The following is a 20,227-nucleotide window of genomic DNA, read 5'->3' as shown; positions in this document are numbered from 1 at the left end:
GGACACGCACTGGCCGTTAGGCAACGCATGTAGACACTAACAAACACAAAGTGCAGTAAAGTTTGAAGAATTTTCGCTGTGTTGCTGAAAAGTGTTCCAAAAATTTAACCTAAGGTTTAGGCGACGCTAACAGCTGCAGCCAAAAAGGATGCGAAAATGCATGAGTGCTTAGTAAAGCGTTGATTGCGCCATAAATTGGATGTATGCATTAGGGTTCAAAGATAGAGAAGTATGGGAATGTTAGTTGGAACTTGGCCTTATTTCAGGTATACAGACTGATTTGCGACCACTAATCCAAATTAAACAGCTAGAGATGTTTGTCCGTAGCGATAACAAGAACTCCTAGATATGGATCAAAAAGAGCGTCGCATATAGACAAAACACTGCCACAAGTGTACTCAGGATGCTAATATGAATTCCACCCAAATCGGCTGTGGTTCCTAAAAAAGTATAGCAACCGAAATGATTCAACCTTAATCTGGCCAAAGCTAAACAGTGAAATCTATAGCCTCGAGTGAGTGGCAATGGAACAGTGTGCCATTACAACGCCTATCATTTTGGTCATGTAAACCTTGCTAATGACTGGTAGTTCAATGAACCTTTTACGTTCCACTCTAAACCAGAAGGCACAATAGACCTTAGGTCACGGGAGAATCCTCATATATCTCCATTCTCAGCCAGAGTACTTGCACAATCCCACAAGTGCTCGCTGTTCACCAATGCTTACGGAGTTCACGCGCAGACAGGCAAACCATAGCTCGTTCCCAACCTCATAGAAATTGGGTAAGGTGGTTTTTTTCCAGCTCATCTTTACTTTACAATTTCTGATGATTCTGTTGTGACCAGACACCCTTATAACTTTAATATTACTGTTACGGAGCTCAAAGCTTATATAGCAGAATCCTATCGATTTGGACGTATACCTCCCTAAAAAATACAGAAAATTATTTGGTCGCTTCCTCAGCTATCTACAGACTATATTGAACCGTGATCTGGATTTTCTCATAATTAGTGGAACTTTCATATGTTTTTATATGGGAAATAGTTTGTGCTGTCTTTCATTGCAGAAGTCTGTCTAAACTTAGCATGTCCAAGGTAGATCTACAAGTATAAGTTGGAGTTCTCTCCGCTACCGACTGAATTTACAACTTCAATCTTACTACTAGGAAGAAAGCATTAATTGGGAATATTTTTGATTAGTTTTCAGCTGTAGATATTTCAAAGAAATCTCTTCTAAACCATTAGAATAAGAAAAATATAACATATGTCGTCAAATGGAAAATTTTTCCAAACAATCACTTAATAGTCATGTGGAAGCTATTTGGTACAGTAGTCCGATATCGATGATTCCAAAAAATAAGCAGATAGTTCACATATATACAGATAGACGGAAAAACCAACCGACAGAGAGACATGGCTAAACCATGGGTCGTCATTTTAATGGTTTGTGTAGATATATTTTTTAACGGTACCCGTTTATGCTGAAATTGAATAGTTCTCAGATCTTTATAGTTTAAAAACATATAACATCTCGAGGCATCCGGTAACACTAATGGTAAATCTGTAAACTATAAGACCTGAGTAAATGGACAAACTCATCCTCTTACGAGGACATCAATCAGCTGGACCGCGACACTTTCTCAGTGAAAAGACCGGACTTTCCAGGTGCATACCATACATCGAAATCTTTAATACGTTTGCAGTGGTTGTCATCAAAAGTAGGGTCTCTCATGTAATTCTCATTGGGTCTCATTTTTTTTATGTAGCGGGTGCCAAATCTTGCGCACAACCCTGTGGAGGCATGATTCGCCTTCTCACTTTAGCTCGTCTTCTCTCTTTAGCTTGCCTTCAAACGGACGTTTTTTGGCTACACAGAGGATACTTGGTCTGAGGCTGGAAGTCATGAGCTTCTTAAGCCATATGTAAAGGAATTGCTTCTGGTCACTCTCAAGTGAATGGCGCTCAGAGAACTTTCCTCACTTGCGTGGACTTCTACACATGGCTCCTCTTAGTTAGAAAAATTCACTGCCATAAATCTTGTGTGAAGTTTACCGGATATTTGCTGCTTAGAATTAGGTCACATATACAGACGCTGACTATGTTACTGTTTTCGAGTCTAACCTAAAAAATGGATCAAAGTACCGTCTGGAACTCAAAAATTTAAATTTGACTAAACAAACCGTTCAAAATTTTGACTACCTTCACTACTACTCTCTCTAACTAATGAAAAAGAAGTTCTTAAATGAATGTAAATGACAGCGCTTTAATGAGGTCTTTCCATAATTCACTATTATCTCTGTTATATTTTCCACAGTTAACGTTCTTAATCCGCAGACAAATATCGTTTGTTGTGTCCAATCATTTCCTCTTCACATCAAGTTAAGGCGTCGCTTCCTACCTCTCTTCCCTCAATTCATTTTCGAATAATTTCCTGCTGCAAATTATTTTCACAAATTAAAAGTGATTGGAGAGGGAGGGCGTGTTCTATACATGTGTTTGTATGTGTTGTGACTATGTCGCAGCACGCGAATATAAAATAATGTTATCTCCTCTCATTCACTTTGGTGCTCCGCCATTTTCGCCTAATTCGTGGACTCAACTTTGGCTAAGCAATCAAAGTTATCTATCATCCTGTAGCGAGACATATTGGCGTTTTTGTGAAAATATTACACATTCTTTTGCAGCAGTCACTCATTTGGGACAAACTATTTCGATGTTTATTGATTTTTTTTGCAGATTCCATTTATGTTATACACTAGTGTTCTGAGAGGGTTTTTATCAATTAGATATATGAACGAATCGATATGTAATATTCCATATTTTTCCATCTACATTCAGCAGTTTATTTAAGATTGGTTACGGGGCTGTTGCTCGGGCGGAAAATAAGAGGATCTCACTTGTTCAAGTAAAACAGTGGTTCTTTATAATGACAAGTACTGCTTAATATGGATAAAAATACTCTCAATTAATGCTAAATACTCGAATTCCTTATTTCATTTCTCATTTATACGATCGACTCCAGATTTGATCTTAAAACTAATATCAAACTGTTGGTCTTTTTATAATTTGTCTCGGCTATTATTTGTTGTCTTCAAGCGAAATTAGTAAATTTTATAGCATCATTTCCTGGATCCGTTTCGGGTCTCATTGTGAAGCACTAGCTGGGAATATGTTATTACAAACCATATCAAACTATCAGAAGGAACCACCCTGGCAAATTAGCTAATGGCTTCGGGATCTCTAATAAGCCTGAGGAAAGCATGGGGGTTCAATTCTATAAATCGAGTCCAAAACTTGGAGATTTTGTGAAAAAGCAAATCACTGTGCAGGGAAAAAAAGCGAAAAAAAACCATATGCAATGATTAATAATTATAATTAACAAGTGAATAACAGGTAACTAACAGGTAATTAACAAGTAAATATTAGGTAAGTAACTGGTAAAAAACAGGTTAATAGATCCCTATACAGAAGTTTTTTCGATTTATATCTTCAACGGAAAATCTTCGCACATTTTGGGCGCTGTTGTGGTAGTGGAACTTTTTTTTCATAAGCACAACCGAATTCGACCATTTATCGTTGATTTTTGCCTCATTTCATTTCTACATGGTACATCACTACGGACGCGGAGCAGCTCGGTTTGTTAGCGTCGGTGGCCTTTCTGTTATTACTGTTGTTGTTATTGGCGGTAGTGATGGCGTTTGAACTCTCCTGTCATGCATTTCGCTTGTTAATTAATTTACTAATATTTGTTCGTTTGTATTTGTGGGTCAGTGAGGCTGTTGTGAGCACATCAAAGCGCCGTGAAATTTCGCAAACTCGAATGAACACTGAAATCACAAAGCAGACGCATTCCTGTATTACTAACTAAGCCTAAGCATCAAAGCGAATCACTGGGTGCGCACACAAAATTTTCAGCGAATTGCCTGCTGCATTTACCTATTTGGATGTGGATGCGTGTGAGTGGCTGATAGGTTTGGCATTCCTTTGGCTTGATCCAGACGCATTGTTTGATGTGCCATTTCACCCTTTGTTTGAGCATTCATTTGTTCATACGGTGTTCGAATGTTTTTGATGCCTTATAACCGTAATGTTCGTATAAATCGTTGATATTTGAGTGCTTCAAGAGGAGTGTGCAGCCTTTGCCGACCTTTCATTCTCGTTCAAACCATTCAAGAACCCCGAGACGGACGGCATTATACCAGCGCAGCTGCAACCTGCTGTTGAGGAGTCATACAAATGACTGGCATCCATCTATTTGAACGCTCAAGGACTTTAGGCCCATCATCTTTCTTAGTGCAAAACTGACAGATAAGACACCGCTTTTCGAGGGATAATTTATCAGGTGCGTAACACGCTTATTTTAAAAATAAGTCAGTGGAAACTGCCCTGCATACTATCGTACCATGGCTTTAGGAAGCCACAAGGTTGAAGGCATTTCCTTCACCAAGGAGCTTTTAATAACATCTTACCGGAGGCAGTTGTAACAGCTTTGGACGGTTTTGGGGTTGAATCGAACCTCAAACACCTTATTTTCAGTCATCCGTGCGGCAGAGTTATCGTATCGAAATGGGGTAGCGCCTCGGTAAAATGTAATTAGAGGCACCCCTCAAAGTGGAGTTCTTTCTCCTTTCCTATTTATCATGCTAAAAATACTTGAGGATCTTGGCTGCCAGGTAACTTTCTATGCAGATGATGTAGCAGTCATGGTCAAGGGAAATTTCGTGAGTACCGTGTACGAGTTGACGTAAGGGTAACTCAATGTCGTAACTGATTTGGCGTTTGGAAGTGGCCTCACCGTTAATCCTAATAAGGCTGAGATGGTTGTATTTATTAGGAGACACAAGACCAAAAGCATCACTGCCACAGATGAAAAGCATTCGACTGCAACCTGTGGATACAGTGAAGTATTTAGAGCTCGTCCTAGATAGGAAGCCTAATATCGAAGAGTAAAACTTTTGTGTGACGGAGGGATTTAAAAAAACCACACTTGCAACCGTAAGGCTGCTGCGTAAAGCTAAGGAACACCCCTCTCCTTGTGCTTTCTACTACTAGATAGATGGGCTTTGCCGAAACCGTAAATGCAGTAAGGTTAAGGATCTTACTCGACGCCAGCTACAGAGTCTATATGGAAGAAGACGAAGAGGAATCATATCAGCATCTGCTGCTTAATTGTCCCGCGCTTGCGAGATGAAAGCTTAAAGCTCACACTTTCAGATTTGTCTGCGAACTGGTGGAAATAAAAATTAGCAAATATATTCTTGACTGTGAAATATTTCTCTCGAAAATAATTTAATACTGTGTATCCTTAAGCAATAAATTATAAATACCTTATTTAACCTTCAAAGATATGCCAATCAACTGTTATGCTTTCGTTTTTAATCCCAAAAGCCATAACAAACTTTCCTCAAATACCGTAAACCGCCAGGCTCTTTCTTCAGGTTTCAAACACGTAAATTCATTGTAAGGGTTAAGGATGATGCTTTGAAGAGTTAAATTAAAGTAAGAAAAAATTTTAACAAACTAATAATTTTATGAGGAAGAAAAATCATAACTCCCTATCCACCCACTTACGTCCTTAGTAGTTAAGTTGTAGCAGAACGAAGCCAATTAAGTGCAATGCCTGCCAACTCTTCAGAATATTGCCCTCCACTACAGTGCATTCCCTCACAACTTTTACTCTGGCCGATCTATGTAGCAGAGCGCTTGAAAAATTTCGGTATTAACAACAATTCCCATAAAGTAATATCAATTAATTTAAACGAACTCGGTAGACAGCCGGCCTATCTGTGAAGAGAATATAGGCAGCCGTACAAACTCGCTCGTCATACATTTGTCTGCCTTGATAAGAATTGGTACACTTTTGTTTGTAATTTCATCATCATTAGAATTAATAAGTTTTTAGGAGAAATACCATTTTGAAACTGAATAAAGAGAGGGATAGTGTTTGCTTAAAGTTTTCTTTTCATTAACTTTAACTTAAATTAATAAGTCAGCGTCTTTTTAAACCTTTGAGGTCATAACATAAAATAAGTGATCATTTTATAAAATAAATCCTAATGGTCTCTATGTTATGAAATATATTCTATTCAGCACTTAAAAAAATTAATAAATAATTGACTTATCAAAAAAATATTACCGTGGATTTAAATGCTGAAGTGATTTGAGGTCCGAAATGAGATCATTTCCGTAAAATATCGGCCAAATTAAGGTAAATATTCTCAAGAATTTTACTTCATATATACATATTTTAACTAGCTTACTATTAAGTCTGGTAGTGAACAAGGACAATATGAAATATTCGCTTTCATCAAACAAATAGTCGTCGCACTCGCGACTTGGCTTCCTGGCACTCTTGACAGTCATAACTTCGAAGTCGTAGATAATTTCGTCTCTCTTGGCAACAGTATTAACAACAACAAGAATAACAGCCTGGAAACCAACGCAAAATAACTCTTGCCAACAGGTGCTACTTCGGATTGACAAGGGAATTGAGATGTATAGTTCTCCTCTTGCTGAGCAAAGATCAAACTCTACATATCACTCATCATCTCCGCCTTATTATATGGTGCAAAAGCATCGACGATGGCAACATCTGATGAGTTGGCCTTAAGACTGTTCGAGAGAAAGTTTTTACGGAACAACGTATATCCCATTCGATGGTACGATGAAGTGTTCGCGATATACGATGACATTGACATAGCTCAGTGAATCATGAGACAGCAGCTGTGCTGACTAGGTCATGTTGTCCAGACGGAAGAAAACATTGTGGTTAACTCGAATATCACCGCGTAAGCGGTGTCTACGCAAGTAAAGAAGAAGAAGAAGAATAAGTGTTCGAGTACAACTGAAGATTCCAAGTAAAGCCAGGTCCTTCTCCACCTAGTTTTCCCAACGGAGTGGAGGTTTTCCCCTTCCTCTACTTTCTTCGGCGCGTAATGCGTCGAATACTTTCAGAGCTAAAGTGTTTTCGTCCATCCGGACAACATGACCTAGCCAGCGTAGCCGCAATTCGTAGAAATATGTCAAAATGCGATAATTTCCGTTGCCAATGCGCAAAAGACCATAAATCGCAGAACTTTTCTCTCAAAAACTCGCACCGTCGACTCATCAGATGTTGTCATCGTCCTTGCCTCTATACCATATATCAGGACGCGAATAATGAATGACTTATAGAGTTTTATGGTTTTTGCTCGTCGAGAGAGGACTTTACTTCTCAATTGCCTATCCCAGTCCGAAGTAACACCTGCTGGCAAGAGTGTTGGATTTTGTGGCCGACGTTGCTGTTGGCGTTAATGCTGGTTCCAAGATAGACGAAATTATCTATGACTTCGAAGTTATGACTGTCAACAGTGACGTGAGAGCCAAGTCGGGGGTGCGACGACTGTTTGTTTTATGACAGGAGATATGTCGTCTTGCCCTCGTTCACTGCCTGACCCATTTGCTTCGCTTCCTTGTCCAGTCTGGAGAAAGCAGAATTTACGGCGCGGTTGTTATGGCCAATGATATCGATGTCTTCGGCGTACGCCAGCGATTGTACACTCTTGTAGAGGATTATACCTTTATTGTTGGGCAGAGCACACCTTAATTCGGGCATGTTTTCGTCCGTCCATATTCTATAAAGAAGTTGATGCATGCTTCTTATCAGTTCTTTGATGCCGCATATGAATAGCTCGGCCGTCGCCGCTTTGTTGTTCTTCAGACGGGTAATTGGCGAGATGTTAAAATACGATTCTTGTTTGGAAACATTTTCGAAACCCCATGCATATCCTGTAGGAAAAGGCACTACTCAAATATATTTCGATTTTTTACGCTATTAATCATTGCTAGTTCTTCCCTATTCGTTTTTCTGTAAAAATATATAGCGAATTGAACATGTCAGAGTTCCGATGAAACTCTCTGCAAACATATTCAACATTTTTGAAGATTCTAAGATCAAATATACAGCATTTGATGCTCAATAACAGAGTACGATAAAATAGCTATTCCCTGCCTTCAAACAGAATAAGTTTTAAGAAGTGAGCCAGTTACCGTACTAGCGAGTTTTGTAATGGAATTTCACCTTCGTACAGGGTATATATGTAGTACATATTATGTACATTATAGTTTTCCCTGTAGTTCGCATTAAAGAGCGCAAGTTTGCTTATTCAAGCCCCACCAAATACTACACTACACATCTCATCACAGATTATTGGCTATAAGCCAGTTGTCTAGCGGTGAATTAGCTTTGGAGCACATAAAAATATAATTTTTACGCGCACATAAAGTTGCATAGATATGCAGGCACTCTTATGCTCACACACGTGCAACCGCTGCAAGCTACCACCTGCTGCTCTTTATATGAATAACTTTTTTTATATTAATTATGGAAATGTTAAGGATTGAAAATGCCTCCGTGTGCTGGATGAATGTCGATTTCGCAACACTGCAAATTTAAAGCTGTCAAGCAGCAGGAGCAAAGGCGTTGAAGCAGAAAATGTAATTCTTCTCAGGAAAATGAAAGTAGAGCTACTTTACTTTTTGCATACACACACATACATATGCACTACACCTCCTTTGAAACAGCCACTTTTAAAAATAAATAATATGAAATAACATGTAATTATATCCATGTACTGCTGTACCCAGAACTGAGAGATGTAAGCAAAACCTCTTAAGCTATGCGCATAGCGGCGTGAAAGTAAAGTATAGTAATAGCTTCGTCAACAAACAAAAATGTCGCTATTGGGATCGTTGTGATTCAAAAAACGCAACTGCATCCCAAAAAAAATTGATCTTTCGGTGGGGTTATCTTAAGTATGAAACCGTTGGGCCAAGTTTTTTTCAGCATTGTGTCCAATATTGCTTGGCTGCTGCTCCTCTGAAAATACTTACCAATTACAGAATTATTTATTATTTTTTGTTGTTGATATATTTCTATATTTAACTATAAATCAATGGTCTATTTTTTAAATGGTTCTGAACTGGTATATTTTTTGCAGAAGACTGGCAATGGACAACCTGTGTGTACAAATAAGATTGAGTGTTTGTTAAGAAAGCAGACAGTCAGCTGACTGATTGTAAAATAGTTTAAGACTAGTTGTCATTCCCTACAGTTTAACAGTCATAACTGAGTAATATTGTTTATACGTAGGTTAGTTTTTATATTTCAGGACTTGGTAACCCCAGTGTTGTAATTTGACAACTTACAACCTAATCGTAAAGTTTGACATTTTTTATGTTATACGCACTCAGAACGTTTTGACATGCGAGCGCTGTTTGTGTTCTTAACAGTAAGCTAAAATATTCATTCGGCCAAAAATCTAATATAAACGCGAAAAATTTCCCAGCAACTTTTTTTTACACTTTTGCATTGGATTAACTCCGTAACAGTGCATCAATGAAATTAATGCAATTTCTGAATATAAGGACTCAACAAGGACCAGTGTTTATTGATGGTACTATGAATTCAATTAAGGTCATAGATCGCTCCAAGACTTTCGTACAGTTTGTCGAAAATCAGTTAAAAGGTTTGCATTTGTACGAAAAACAAAACTGAATTGAACACAGAGTTTGAGGTTATCTCAATAAATGGTGTAACGGTAGCTATCTAAGATTTTTTGACGGTTTATTTGTACTTAGTTGCATTTGCTTGTTGAAATTTAATTAATTTATTTTATATTTACATATGTGCATTAATTACCAATTTGTTTGTTTTTTGGTTGGACCACCTAACCGCAATTTCACAGAGCTGCATTTACAAGGGGAAACTCCTACAGCCGTCGACAGAGTCCAATATCCAAAAACCACTATTAAATAAAGAGCAGGATTTGCAATATGCATTACTACCGCAATATTGTGTATTTTATTTACTGGAATTCAAATATAGTCTGAATATGTTTGAGTATATTTTTAGTTGCCTATTTGACTTTACTTTTCCCGTACTTTTACAAGGGTTTTTTTAATCTTTTGCAATTCATTTTTGATCTCCTAAGCAAGTTAACCTACAACTTTAAAACATGGTTTTCTACTAAAAAATTTGCTGCTCTACAAAAAAGATCTGATTAGCTTTTTTCAAAACATATACATTAAAAGTTATATGCAGTTAAAGTTATATATCAAATGTATTGAGCATTCACACAAGCGCCTTATACAGTAAATGTTGCTCATACGACATGTTGTACTGTATGAATCCAGTACGCTGAATGTACTTTAAGAGCGTGTAACTTTTAGAAAAGTGGTTTTGTGGGAAAAGTTATTAATAGTAATTGTATTTATTATTATAAGATTAAATTAGTTTTTTAAACGAAAAATGTTGAGCAGGAATATAATTTTTCAAAGATTGTAATTTGACTTCATTAATGCTAAATATTAAAAAGTTCATGCAAATTAGTGTTACATCAGTTTTCATAACTTTACAGGCGAAAGAATAACGTAAATGACTCATATTTTAACAAAATTTTACTTTTGGTTATAAAATGGTTATTATAATGGTTATATTTTGGTTATACCTGATAACGAAAGCTTTAAACTTTATGTATATATACTAGGGTGTTTTTTTTTTAACTATAAATTTTTTTCAATCCCCTCATGAAATTTTCTTGGAAAAACCCTAAAAAAAATTCGCTGAAAATTTGAGCCTTTAATATTAACATTAAGAACTGGACCAACGCATGTAAAAATTTTCCATTGAAAATACACGACAATCGTGATTTTTTATCTTTAAATTTCTATAGCTCAGAGGCAAATCGCTATCATTAATACTTCTCGAGATATTCGGCTTTTTAAGTAAGGCTTTATAGAATTTTCATAGATGGTATGCAATAAAAAAGCTATGAAAATTCCATGCAATCTTAATTAAAACGCCGAATATCTCCAGAAGTATTAATGATAGCGATTTTGACCTCGGACCTTTTTTGTAGCAAATAAAATTTCCTACAAGTTTGTCATGTACATTTTTTCTATAGCTCTTGTCGTTTACGAGATATATACAAAAAAATGCGAATTTCGTGGAAAAATCAGGTTTAGAGCCCCGTACTACCTCGCCAGTGTGAGTTTCGACTTTGTTAATATGTGTCTAAAGTCAAAGCGATGCCATAAAATACCTCTGAGCTATAGAAATTTAAAGATAAAAATCACGATTTTCGTGTATTTCAATGGAATATTTTTACATGCCTTGGTCCAGTCCTTAATGTTACTATTAAGGGCTCAAATTTTCAGAGATTTGTTTTTGAGGTATTTCCAAGAAAATTTCATGATGGGACTGAAAAAAATGAATAGTTCAAAAAAAACCCTAATATATACAATCATCGTGTGCAATAAAAAATTGAATTTCGTTTTGTTTGATGATACGTTATTTTGCATTTTAAGTGACGACTTATACGTAGAAAAAAAACTGGTCTTGGCACGATTTGAATTTTAAATAAAGAGCTTCTAACGTTGAAACCCTTTTAGGGCAAAAGAGTAAACTTCAAGTGGCGTTTGCAGAAGAAATCCATTTTGGAAATAATGGCCAATGTTAATATTATAAATATTAACACAAAAACATTTGAATACTTGCAGACACATAAATTCACATATGTACATATATGTACATGCATATATAACTGCATACAAACACATATGCTAGGTACATATTTGCTAACTGTAAACCCAGCGAAGAGCTTTAAACTTTTAGTGAAGACTACAGCACTTGAGCGAGTGGTTAGTTGGCACCTTTGTCTCGGACAGACGGCTCTAGATGTAAGTGTAACTTACGCTAACTGCTTTTTGCTTAAGTATTCAATTACATTTGTTTGTGGATACATTACTATACTGCTATAACTGTCTTAATGTAGTCACTTGTCAGAGGACTGACACATAAATGCAGTCAAATTTTCTACCGTTAGGCTACCACCTAGTGCAGTTTCTAGCTTTTTCCTTATGTTTCGAAACCGAGGACATTGGAAAAAAACGTGTTCAGAATCTTTTATGGGCTCCACACACATCGAACAATACGGACTGACGTTTTTTGACGATTTTGAAATTTGTATAGGTAGCCTCTGAAGCACCCATGCCCGCTTAATATTTGGGTCAGGTGGAAATCCAGGTCCCCATGTCGTCTACTTATCCACGTATGGATGTCAGGTATAAGTCTGTGGGTCCACCGTCCTTTCGTTGAGGTTTGCCACCGTTGCTGCTATATAGTTATGCTCTTCTTTCTCTCTTCTCTCTTCTGGGTTTCTATAATTGGCGCTGATAGCCCATATAATCTTGTGAACTCGTCCCCCTGGATGTCTATGGCCGGCATACTAGCTAGTACTTCAGATGCTTCGCTGGAAATAGTTCGGAAAGCACTTGTTACCCTTATTGCTGTGAGTCTATGCACGGCATTTATTGTTTTGGCATACGCTTTTATGTTCAGTGCCTGAATCCATACTGGAGCTGCATATAGTATAACTGAGCTCATAGCTTTTGTGATTAGAAGTTTTTTATGTTTGCCAAGCGCTGCTTGAATTTCATTTTGGAGTCCAATATTACCCTAAATACATACTTCAACTGTGGTTGTGAAGTAATTACGCACTCTCCTATAGTAAGAGTTATTTTTTCCTCAATTTTCCTGGTGCTTATGAGCAATACCTCTGCTTGTGCTCAGCCAGTTCCAAGCTATTGGATATATATATACTTATGTGTGTGTATAGACACAAAAATATGGATATGCAAGCGTACATATGTATATCTGTGATATTTCCCTGCCTATTTACATTTATATAACGAGAAAATGGCCCATTGGGAATACATATGCAAACGTTTGCTCAGGCAGACACTATTATGCCGCTGGGTGTATTTCAAAATTGTAAGTGTTCGTGTGTTGGCGTGTTGTGTTATTTGTGCAGGCATTTATATATTTTATTTTATATACAAATATGTACTTCTCTCCGATATTACTTGCTATTAGCTGTTTGCTATTCTTCATATAGTTTTCAAACTAAGTTTTGTTGTTGGTTCAATACACATGCATACACATACTCGAACATATTAACATATAAACAGTTATATAAACATATTGCTTTTATTACTTTAAAAGACTGCTGCGTTTGTTTTTAAAGCATTAATGTTTACATTTCAAATCCGAGTTTTGCAAATATGTGTGTGCATACTGAATTTGCTGGTGCTGAAGCCTAAGGTTATTCGAATATTCCTATTCGTTCTGGCAGTGTAAGCATTTCTGCTTTTGCTGGTCACACATTTTAAGTTTATAAAATTTATTTTGGTCTTGTTCACATATTAATATTGCTTACAACGAGTGATCCATGTAGAAGTACTTTTTGAGACACATCACATGTGAGTCATATAAAGCTGTCTTGTAATTGGTATTGAGTATTATTTGCTATTTCATCATGAAAGACTTACGCCTGAACAACGTTTAAAAATCGTTCACATTTATTTCGAAAATTCACGTTCTGTAAAGAATGTGTTTCGCGCGCCGCTCAAGTTATGGTCAACATAATCGGTCTATTGAGCATACCATTCACAACACCATCACACATCTTGAGAACCATCATTCACTATTGGATAATATTCGACGAAATAGACCACGTTCAACACGCAGTTAAGAAAATATAGCAGCCGTAGCTGAGAGTGTACACGAAAACCGTGGAGTCAAATCGGCGCCGTTCGCAGCAACTCGAACTGACCTATGGAACGACTTAGCGCATTGCACGTCGAGATCTTAATACATGAATGAGTGGAAGACTTCAAAGACGAACTGTTACTGATGATTAAAAATTGATTAATTTTAAGAATCCTAAACGGATGGGTTAATCCAGCACAACTAACAGCATCGACTCCAAACGCAGATCAATGCAATAGAAATACATTGCTCTGTGTTTGGGCGTAGTATATCATGAGAATCAAAATCCTGGTAAAACTGTGAATCCTAATCGCTAAATACATTAAATGAACAGCTTGAACTATGCATTTAACGAAGAGACGACCAAAATGGGCCAAAAGACACGGCAAAGTAGTTTTGTTACACGACAATGTACTTACACACAAAGCAAAATTGGTTCAGAATACAATCAAAGTACTTGACTGGGAGCTGCTACCCAATTCACCGTATTTACCAGACTTGATCCCTTCCGTTTACTATTTAGATTCAGCGGTGAGATACGCATTGGCTAAGCAGCACTTCGATTTCTACGCAGAAGTCGAAAACTGTGTGTCTATATTGATTTGCTTCAAATTTCGAACATTTTTATTGGCATGGCATCCACAGACATCCATCCACATTACCAGAAAAGTGATCAAAATGGGTGGAAAACAATAATACTTTTGATACATTTTTTTTAACTTTCAAATTGAAAATGAGTATTTCATTTTCACAAAATAAAAACGCTCGTTTCATACCAGTACACGTGGTACTTATTAAATTCAAGCCAAAAATATTTTAATACCCTTGCTCTGTCTTGTTTCAGCTTTAAATAATTTAAAGTAAATTTTTGTTGTAAATATGAATTTTGTATGCAATTTAATTGAAACTAACTGAGCTAAATGCATTCCCGTACATGCTTACACAAACCAGATTTTTCCTAGAAACACACGCAGCGTTTCAATGCACATTCGCCATTAGCTTCAATTAAAACGCTTCTGAAAACAAAATCATATTCATATTTCATTACCAAACAAATAAATTATAACAAAAGCGTGACAAAAAAGATTAATTTTTATTGTTAGTACGCGTAAAATGGACATAATAATTACATATAATAATAATTTTACATCGATATTTTTACATAGAATTAATATTTTTTAGTAAGTTCCAAGCTTTTTCTTCTAAAGCTTTAATTACAGATATCATAGGTATATTTTCTTTTGTTTATTAATATTAGAACAGATCGATTTTTATACTCTAGCAACATGCGTGTATTGTATCAACTAAAACTAATCGAAATAAGAAGGATTATATATGTATATATATATATAAACTAGTAGGATGATAAAGCGAGTTACAATTCGAATGACTGATTATCCGTGCAATCTGTAATATATGTGGACATTAAGACATACTATTGGAACTTGGTAGAGGTGGAGAGAAACATTATTGTTGCTTGGAAGATAAAGTTGATAGATTTCAAGGTATAAACCGATGATTCTATCTAAAAACTACTTCACTCATAATTCAAAAATAAGCAATTTTATAAAAAAAAAGATTTTTCTATTATTATTTAATAAACTTATAAATTAACAACCTAAGGTCTATCATTCACCCTGTGGGTAGCCTCTTGTAGTACCGAGACAAATCCTGGTATCTCCTTGGTTTCAGCTATTCTGGAGAGCAGTACTGCCTATATACATCTGCGCACCGGTGCTCTCACACACCTTTTCTCCAGTGCCTTTGCTACTCTCCCGCGAGACGTGTTATCAAAAGCACCATCGATGTCAAAGAAAGGTGCATAATATAACTTCCCCTCCTTCCAGCGAACTCTTTGTCTACGAAGTTTACTGGTACAGAGCGATATTAATTGATATACCTACTCTGTACGCATGCTGGTTCGTATTTCATAACAGACGACCTTTTCCATACTTTTTAGTAAGAAGAAAGTTAGACTAATTGGCCTAAAGAATTTTGCCAGCGAATAGTCCTTCCTCTCTTGTATATAAAGATCACCTTCGCTGTCATCCATAGCGCAGGGATATACAGCAGTGCAACATGCTCTCCCTGTTGTAAAAGTGCTGGCAAGATACCGGTCGCCCCCGGAGACTTGAATTTGGCAAACGAAGCAATAGCTCACTTTTTTGAGTCCAAAGTAAACATTTGTCTTGAGACTACCCAATCTAAGCGAGATTGTTCGACTACGGACACTGGCTTTCACGTACAGTTTTCGTTCTTTTAGTCAATTTTTAATATTGATCGGCATAGTCTTAGATATGTTTCGTTGAAATATGGTGATAGATTGATACCAGTTACAGCATAGAAGCCATACAATGGTCATTGAGCATTATTCACAAAAGAGCGCAGAGAACACCTTCTAATCCATTCTAAGTATTCGAATAAAATGCTGCAAAATTTTAAGGTTCTCATGACTTTTAGTAAATATTTCCACAATAATAGATGGACTTTTTAAATTCGATAAAAAGCTAATAAATTTCATTGATATTTTCTGTGACAGATTTAATTTCGAATTTATTACGATTATATAAGCTTTAAGCTATTGATGTTGATTGGATAATTAGCTGCACGCAAATAATCGCCATAATTTTTTATATATTTACAGCAGTGTAAATTTATTTGCATATATATTTGCATTTAGGTAAGCAAACTAAATAATCCTATTTACCGAGGAAATCCGCAAATTGCTGTTTGCTCTGCAATTATTTGCGTAATTAGAATTTAGCTTTCATAAAAGTGTGTTTATATAAAAACCCATAAAAATTTATGTTCATGCATTTCCTTATATACATATTGACGTTATTATTCATATGAAAGATTATTTTTATTACGGAATTATTTCTGTAATTGGAGTGTACATACATACTTGTATTGCCAGACCTTGCCACAAACAGTTAAGTATCCTTAATAATTGTGCGTGGTAAGATTTTGTGCCTTCTTAAACTTGATTGAGTTTAGATTTGAAATCCACAATAATTGAAATTTAAGTTCAATTGTTCTAAACTTTTGCATTATTTACAAAATTCTCAAATTATTCGACACAATGTTTGCCTGCTTGACAATCTGAAGACTTGAAACCCGTTGCATTGAATCAATTAATATTGTACGTGATCGCGGATTGTTTTATGGTTTCGTAAACTCCAAACCAAGGATTTCCAAATTTCCATCTGCGATGAAATACAAATATATCATGTCATTTGACAATCACATTTTTTCCAATATGTTTGCAGAATTTGAAGACAAACTACTATACTAATTTTCCTAAAATGTTTCCCTCTCAGCACGTGCTCGGCTCGAATACTTCATTAACGCTCCAATTATTTCAGACGTCTTACTTAATTTAAAAAGTTAAAACAATCTTTTAATGACGGCCCAAATATAATTCCCTAATAATTCCTGAAAAATAGTGCTTGCCTTTGACAAGGCTTTTTAATTCCTCTCTTAAATAAGACATATTTCCTTCCGGAAGTAGGCTGTCGTTTATAATTCCTTTGCATAAAAAGGATTTCAATCATACATACCTAAACTTTTGAAGCTATCATCGCGACCATATAACTTTTTCGACGTCCCCGATAATATCTACCTCTCAGTATAAATTTCGGTATTGTAAATCTCTCTATATGTATGACAATGTGCTTGTCTCGTAGATCTCGGATACCCTCTCCTTATATAATAATAGAATATTTACTAGAATAAGTTTTTAATTCTGCTGGGAGTTAATATGGACTCTGCGAAAGAATGCTTTCCTACTACCAGGATGTCATGAAAAGTATTACTACTTGCAATGAATTTTAGATCTATGCTTCTGACTCGAGCAGCAAATTAAAAATACCGTTCCGGGGAAATAAGTTAAGAATTTTAAAAATTTGAACACAGTCTTACTGTGTTTTGCTCATAGTAGTAATTGGTGTGGAATTCAGGCCACATGTTTTGTTTATAAGTAAGTTGGTGCGGCTGAAAAAATCTCATCCACTACGACGATGAATTTACTTACATTTTCATCTTGATTGATACCCATAGGAATTACTTTTAGGCATCTACTAAGCACGTTATGTGGCGCTATCAATATATTTATAAATATCGATTTTTATATTGGATTATGTTCACCTACAGTAATAAAATATATTTATTTTGTCATAGAATGTAATAATACTGCCAAAAATACACATTTTATAGTACGGTTTAACCATTACGATAGATATATTTTCAGTATATGTCTGCTAAGCCTCGCAACTTAGTTTTCTTGCCGTGAAATTTTATGTGGATCGCTTCACTTACCATTTTATTGTACTTTATATTTTCAGCTCACTCTTCGACGCACAATGACAAAACGGTATGAAATTTGCGCAAACAATCTTCAATTGATATGAGAGAAGCATCTAAAGACATTAACAAAAGACGTACGACATATGAATTAGTAAGCAATAAAACACGAAAAAGCAATAAAAAAAGAAAACAGAAACAAGAAAAAACATTAACTTCTGCTGCACCGAACCTAATATACCCTTCACAGGTGCATTTCTGTAAGTAACTATGTGTTCAGTTTGTATGGCAGCTATATGCTATAGTAAGCCGATCTGAACAATTTCTTCGGAGATTAAATTGTTGCCCTAAAAAATAACCTGTGCCAACTTTTGTGAAGATACATTGTCACATGGGAAAGCTTTCCATACAAGAACTTGATTCCGATCGTTCAGTTTGTATGGCAGCTATATGCTATAGTGGTCCGATATCGGCAGTTCCGACAAATGAGCCGCTTCTTGAAGAGAAAATTATATTTGCAAAATTTTAAAACGATATCTTAAAAACTGAGGGACTAGTTCGTATATATACAGACAGACGGACGGACGGACGGACAGACGGACGGACAGACAGACAGAAGGACATAGCTAAATCGACTCAGCTCAACATACTGATCATTTATGTATGTGACCTGGTCTACGAAAAGGGGGCTTAGGTGTCAAAAAAAAGGAGAACAATTAATGAGATAACGAGAAACTGACGATTATTTTTAGCAGCTTTTCCCAGAAAACTAGTTTTCGCACGTTAGCCCCCTTTTCGTAGACCAGGTCACATAGTATATACCTTATAGGGTCTACGACGCTTCCTTCTGGGTGTTACAAACCTCGTGGCAAATTTAATATACCCTGTTTAGGGTATACAAAGCAAGAGGAGAAGAAAAGTAGACTCCCTGCAAGTCTCTGCGTGTAAAAGAGACACTTGTAGAAAGTGTGAAAAGAGAGAGTGAGAGAGAGAGAGAGAGACAATGCGTATAGCAACAACAAGATAATATTAATAAGAATGGAACATTTTTCGGGATAAAATGTGAACAGCCAAATAACGGAAGCGGATAGAATCGGAAGCGAACGCACAATTAAATTTCCGCACATCCGTCACGCCCCAAACGCCCACACTCACAACAAAATCCCAAGTAATCAGTGCAGAATGTAATGAAAAAGTGTTACATAGAAATAAAGAAAGCCAAATTAAGAGCGCTGCAAAAGCTCATTAAAGCAATTTTTTGAGTTAAAGATTTATGCGAAATATTTTCCCCCTTTTTTTTGTAGTGTATGCATGTAGTGGGAGTATAGTGTGCAGTGTTGTTATGCGTAAGAAGCTTTAAATTCACCTTTCTCTAATCAGTCAGCGAGCTTTTGAAAGAAAATCTAACTTCCAGCGTTTTCTCTTAAAAATAACGTTAATCTTGATTTATTTGCCTTCGCTTGAAGCAGCAAAATCAAATAATTTTGTACAAAGTAATCTAAATTTGAAATTGTGCGGTTATTAAGCCCACAGCCGCGTTTAACGAATAATTTATAAAACTTCAAAAACATGAGCTTACTTAAGCTTAGCCGAGAAGCCTGCAGCTTAAAGAGTTAAATCAAATAATAACAGTAGCTCCTGACTGATGCTTGCCCCAACAACTTTTTGTGTAGGCATTTGTCGAGCATCTGCAGTTGCCGTCGTCCGCCGTATTCATAATGGCCGATTTGGAGCGCATAAGACTGGTTATACTGGGCGGTGCTGGTGTGAGCACAAGTTCCATCATCAAACGTTTCCTCTTCAAAATCTATACGGACAAATATCGTGCCACGGTTGAGGATCTCTTTAATCGGGAATATGATTTGGGCGGCGTCACACTGAAGGTGAGTAAAATGGAAGCGTAATTTTATTTACGATATTTATTGTGTTCACAAAACTAATTTGAGATAAAAATCATAGAATAATAAAACACAGAGATATGATATTTCCGCTAAACCAGACATAAACTTTTATTCCATTTCAAATACAACATTTTTACTTAAGAGGTTCGGCAAGTCTAGGGTTCTAAAATTTTTGATTAACTTCAATGGGATTAACTCCATAAAGAATTGAGATACACAAAACATATCGGCACATTATTGATTTATCAGTCATCGTTCGACCATTATCGATTAATTTTAATTTATGAATACTGTCTTCTTTAAGGTTCCCACACAGTGGACATTCAAAGCCGACCCGAGCGGAAATTCGCATGTTAAATGGGAAAATACACTCAGCTCGGCTTTAAACGTTAACTCTGTGGCACTGGTGCTGGTAGTAAACATGAGGCAGCTTTTT

The 20,227-nt window shown here is 36.2% G+C and overlaps 1 protein-coding gene and 1 long non-coding RNA gene across 2 annotated transcripts in view; both read left to right on the top strand.

The window, feature by feature from the left end:
* The window catches only part of LOC126767403 (uncharacterized), a 67,115-nt gene extending 48,242 nt beyond the window's left edge, over positions 1-18,873 (top strand). The window contains exons 3-4 of the long non-coding RNA XR_007669088.1: positions 17,932-18,044; positions 18,720-18,873. This is a non-coding gene — a long non-coding RNA (uncharacterized LOC126767403). The remainder of the gene's footprint in view (positions 1-17,931; positions 18,045-18,719) is intronic.
* An 84-nt stretch (positions 18,874-18,957) lies between these two features.
* LOC126767402 (GTP-binding protein Di-Ras2-like) overlaps positions 18,958-20,227 on the top strand; it is a 71,015-nt gene continuing 69,745 nt past the window's right edge. The window contains exon 1 of the mRNA XM_050484930.1: positions 18,958-19,773. Within this exon, the coding sequence (XP_050340887.1) occupies positions 19,609-19,773 (165 nt within the window). The 5' untranslated portion in view covers positions 18,958-19,608. The remainder of the gene's footprint in view (positions 19,774-20,227) is intronic.

Source organism: Bactrocera neohumeralis, unplaced genomic scaffold (assembly GCF_024586455.1).
Source record: "Bactrocera neohumeralis isolate Rockhampton unplaced genomic scaffold, APGP_CSIRO_Bneo_wtdbg2-racon-allhic-juicebox.fasta_v2 ctg603, whole genome shotgun sequence".
NCBI lineage: Eukaryota > Metazoa > Arthropoda > Insecta > Diptera > Tephritidae > Bactrocera > Bactrocera neohumeralis.
Note: the sequence above shows the minus strand (reverse complement) of the source record. Positions and strands in the feature narration are given on the sequence as shown.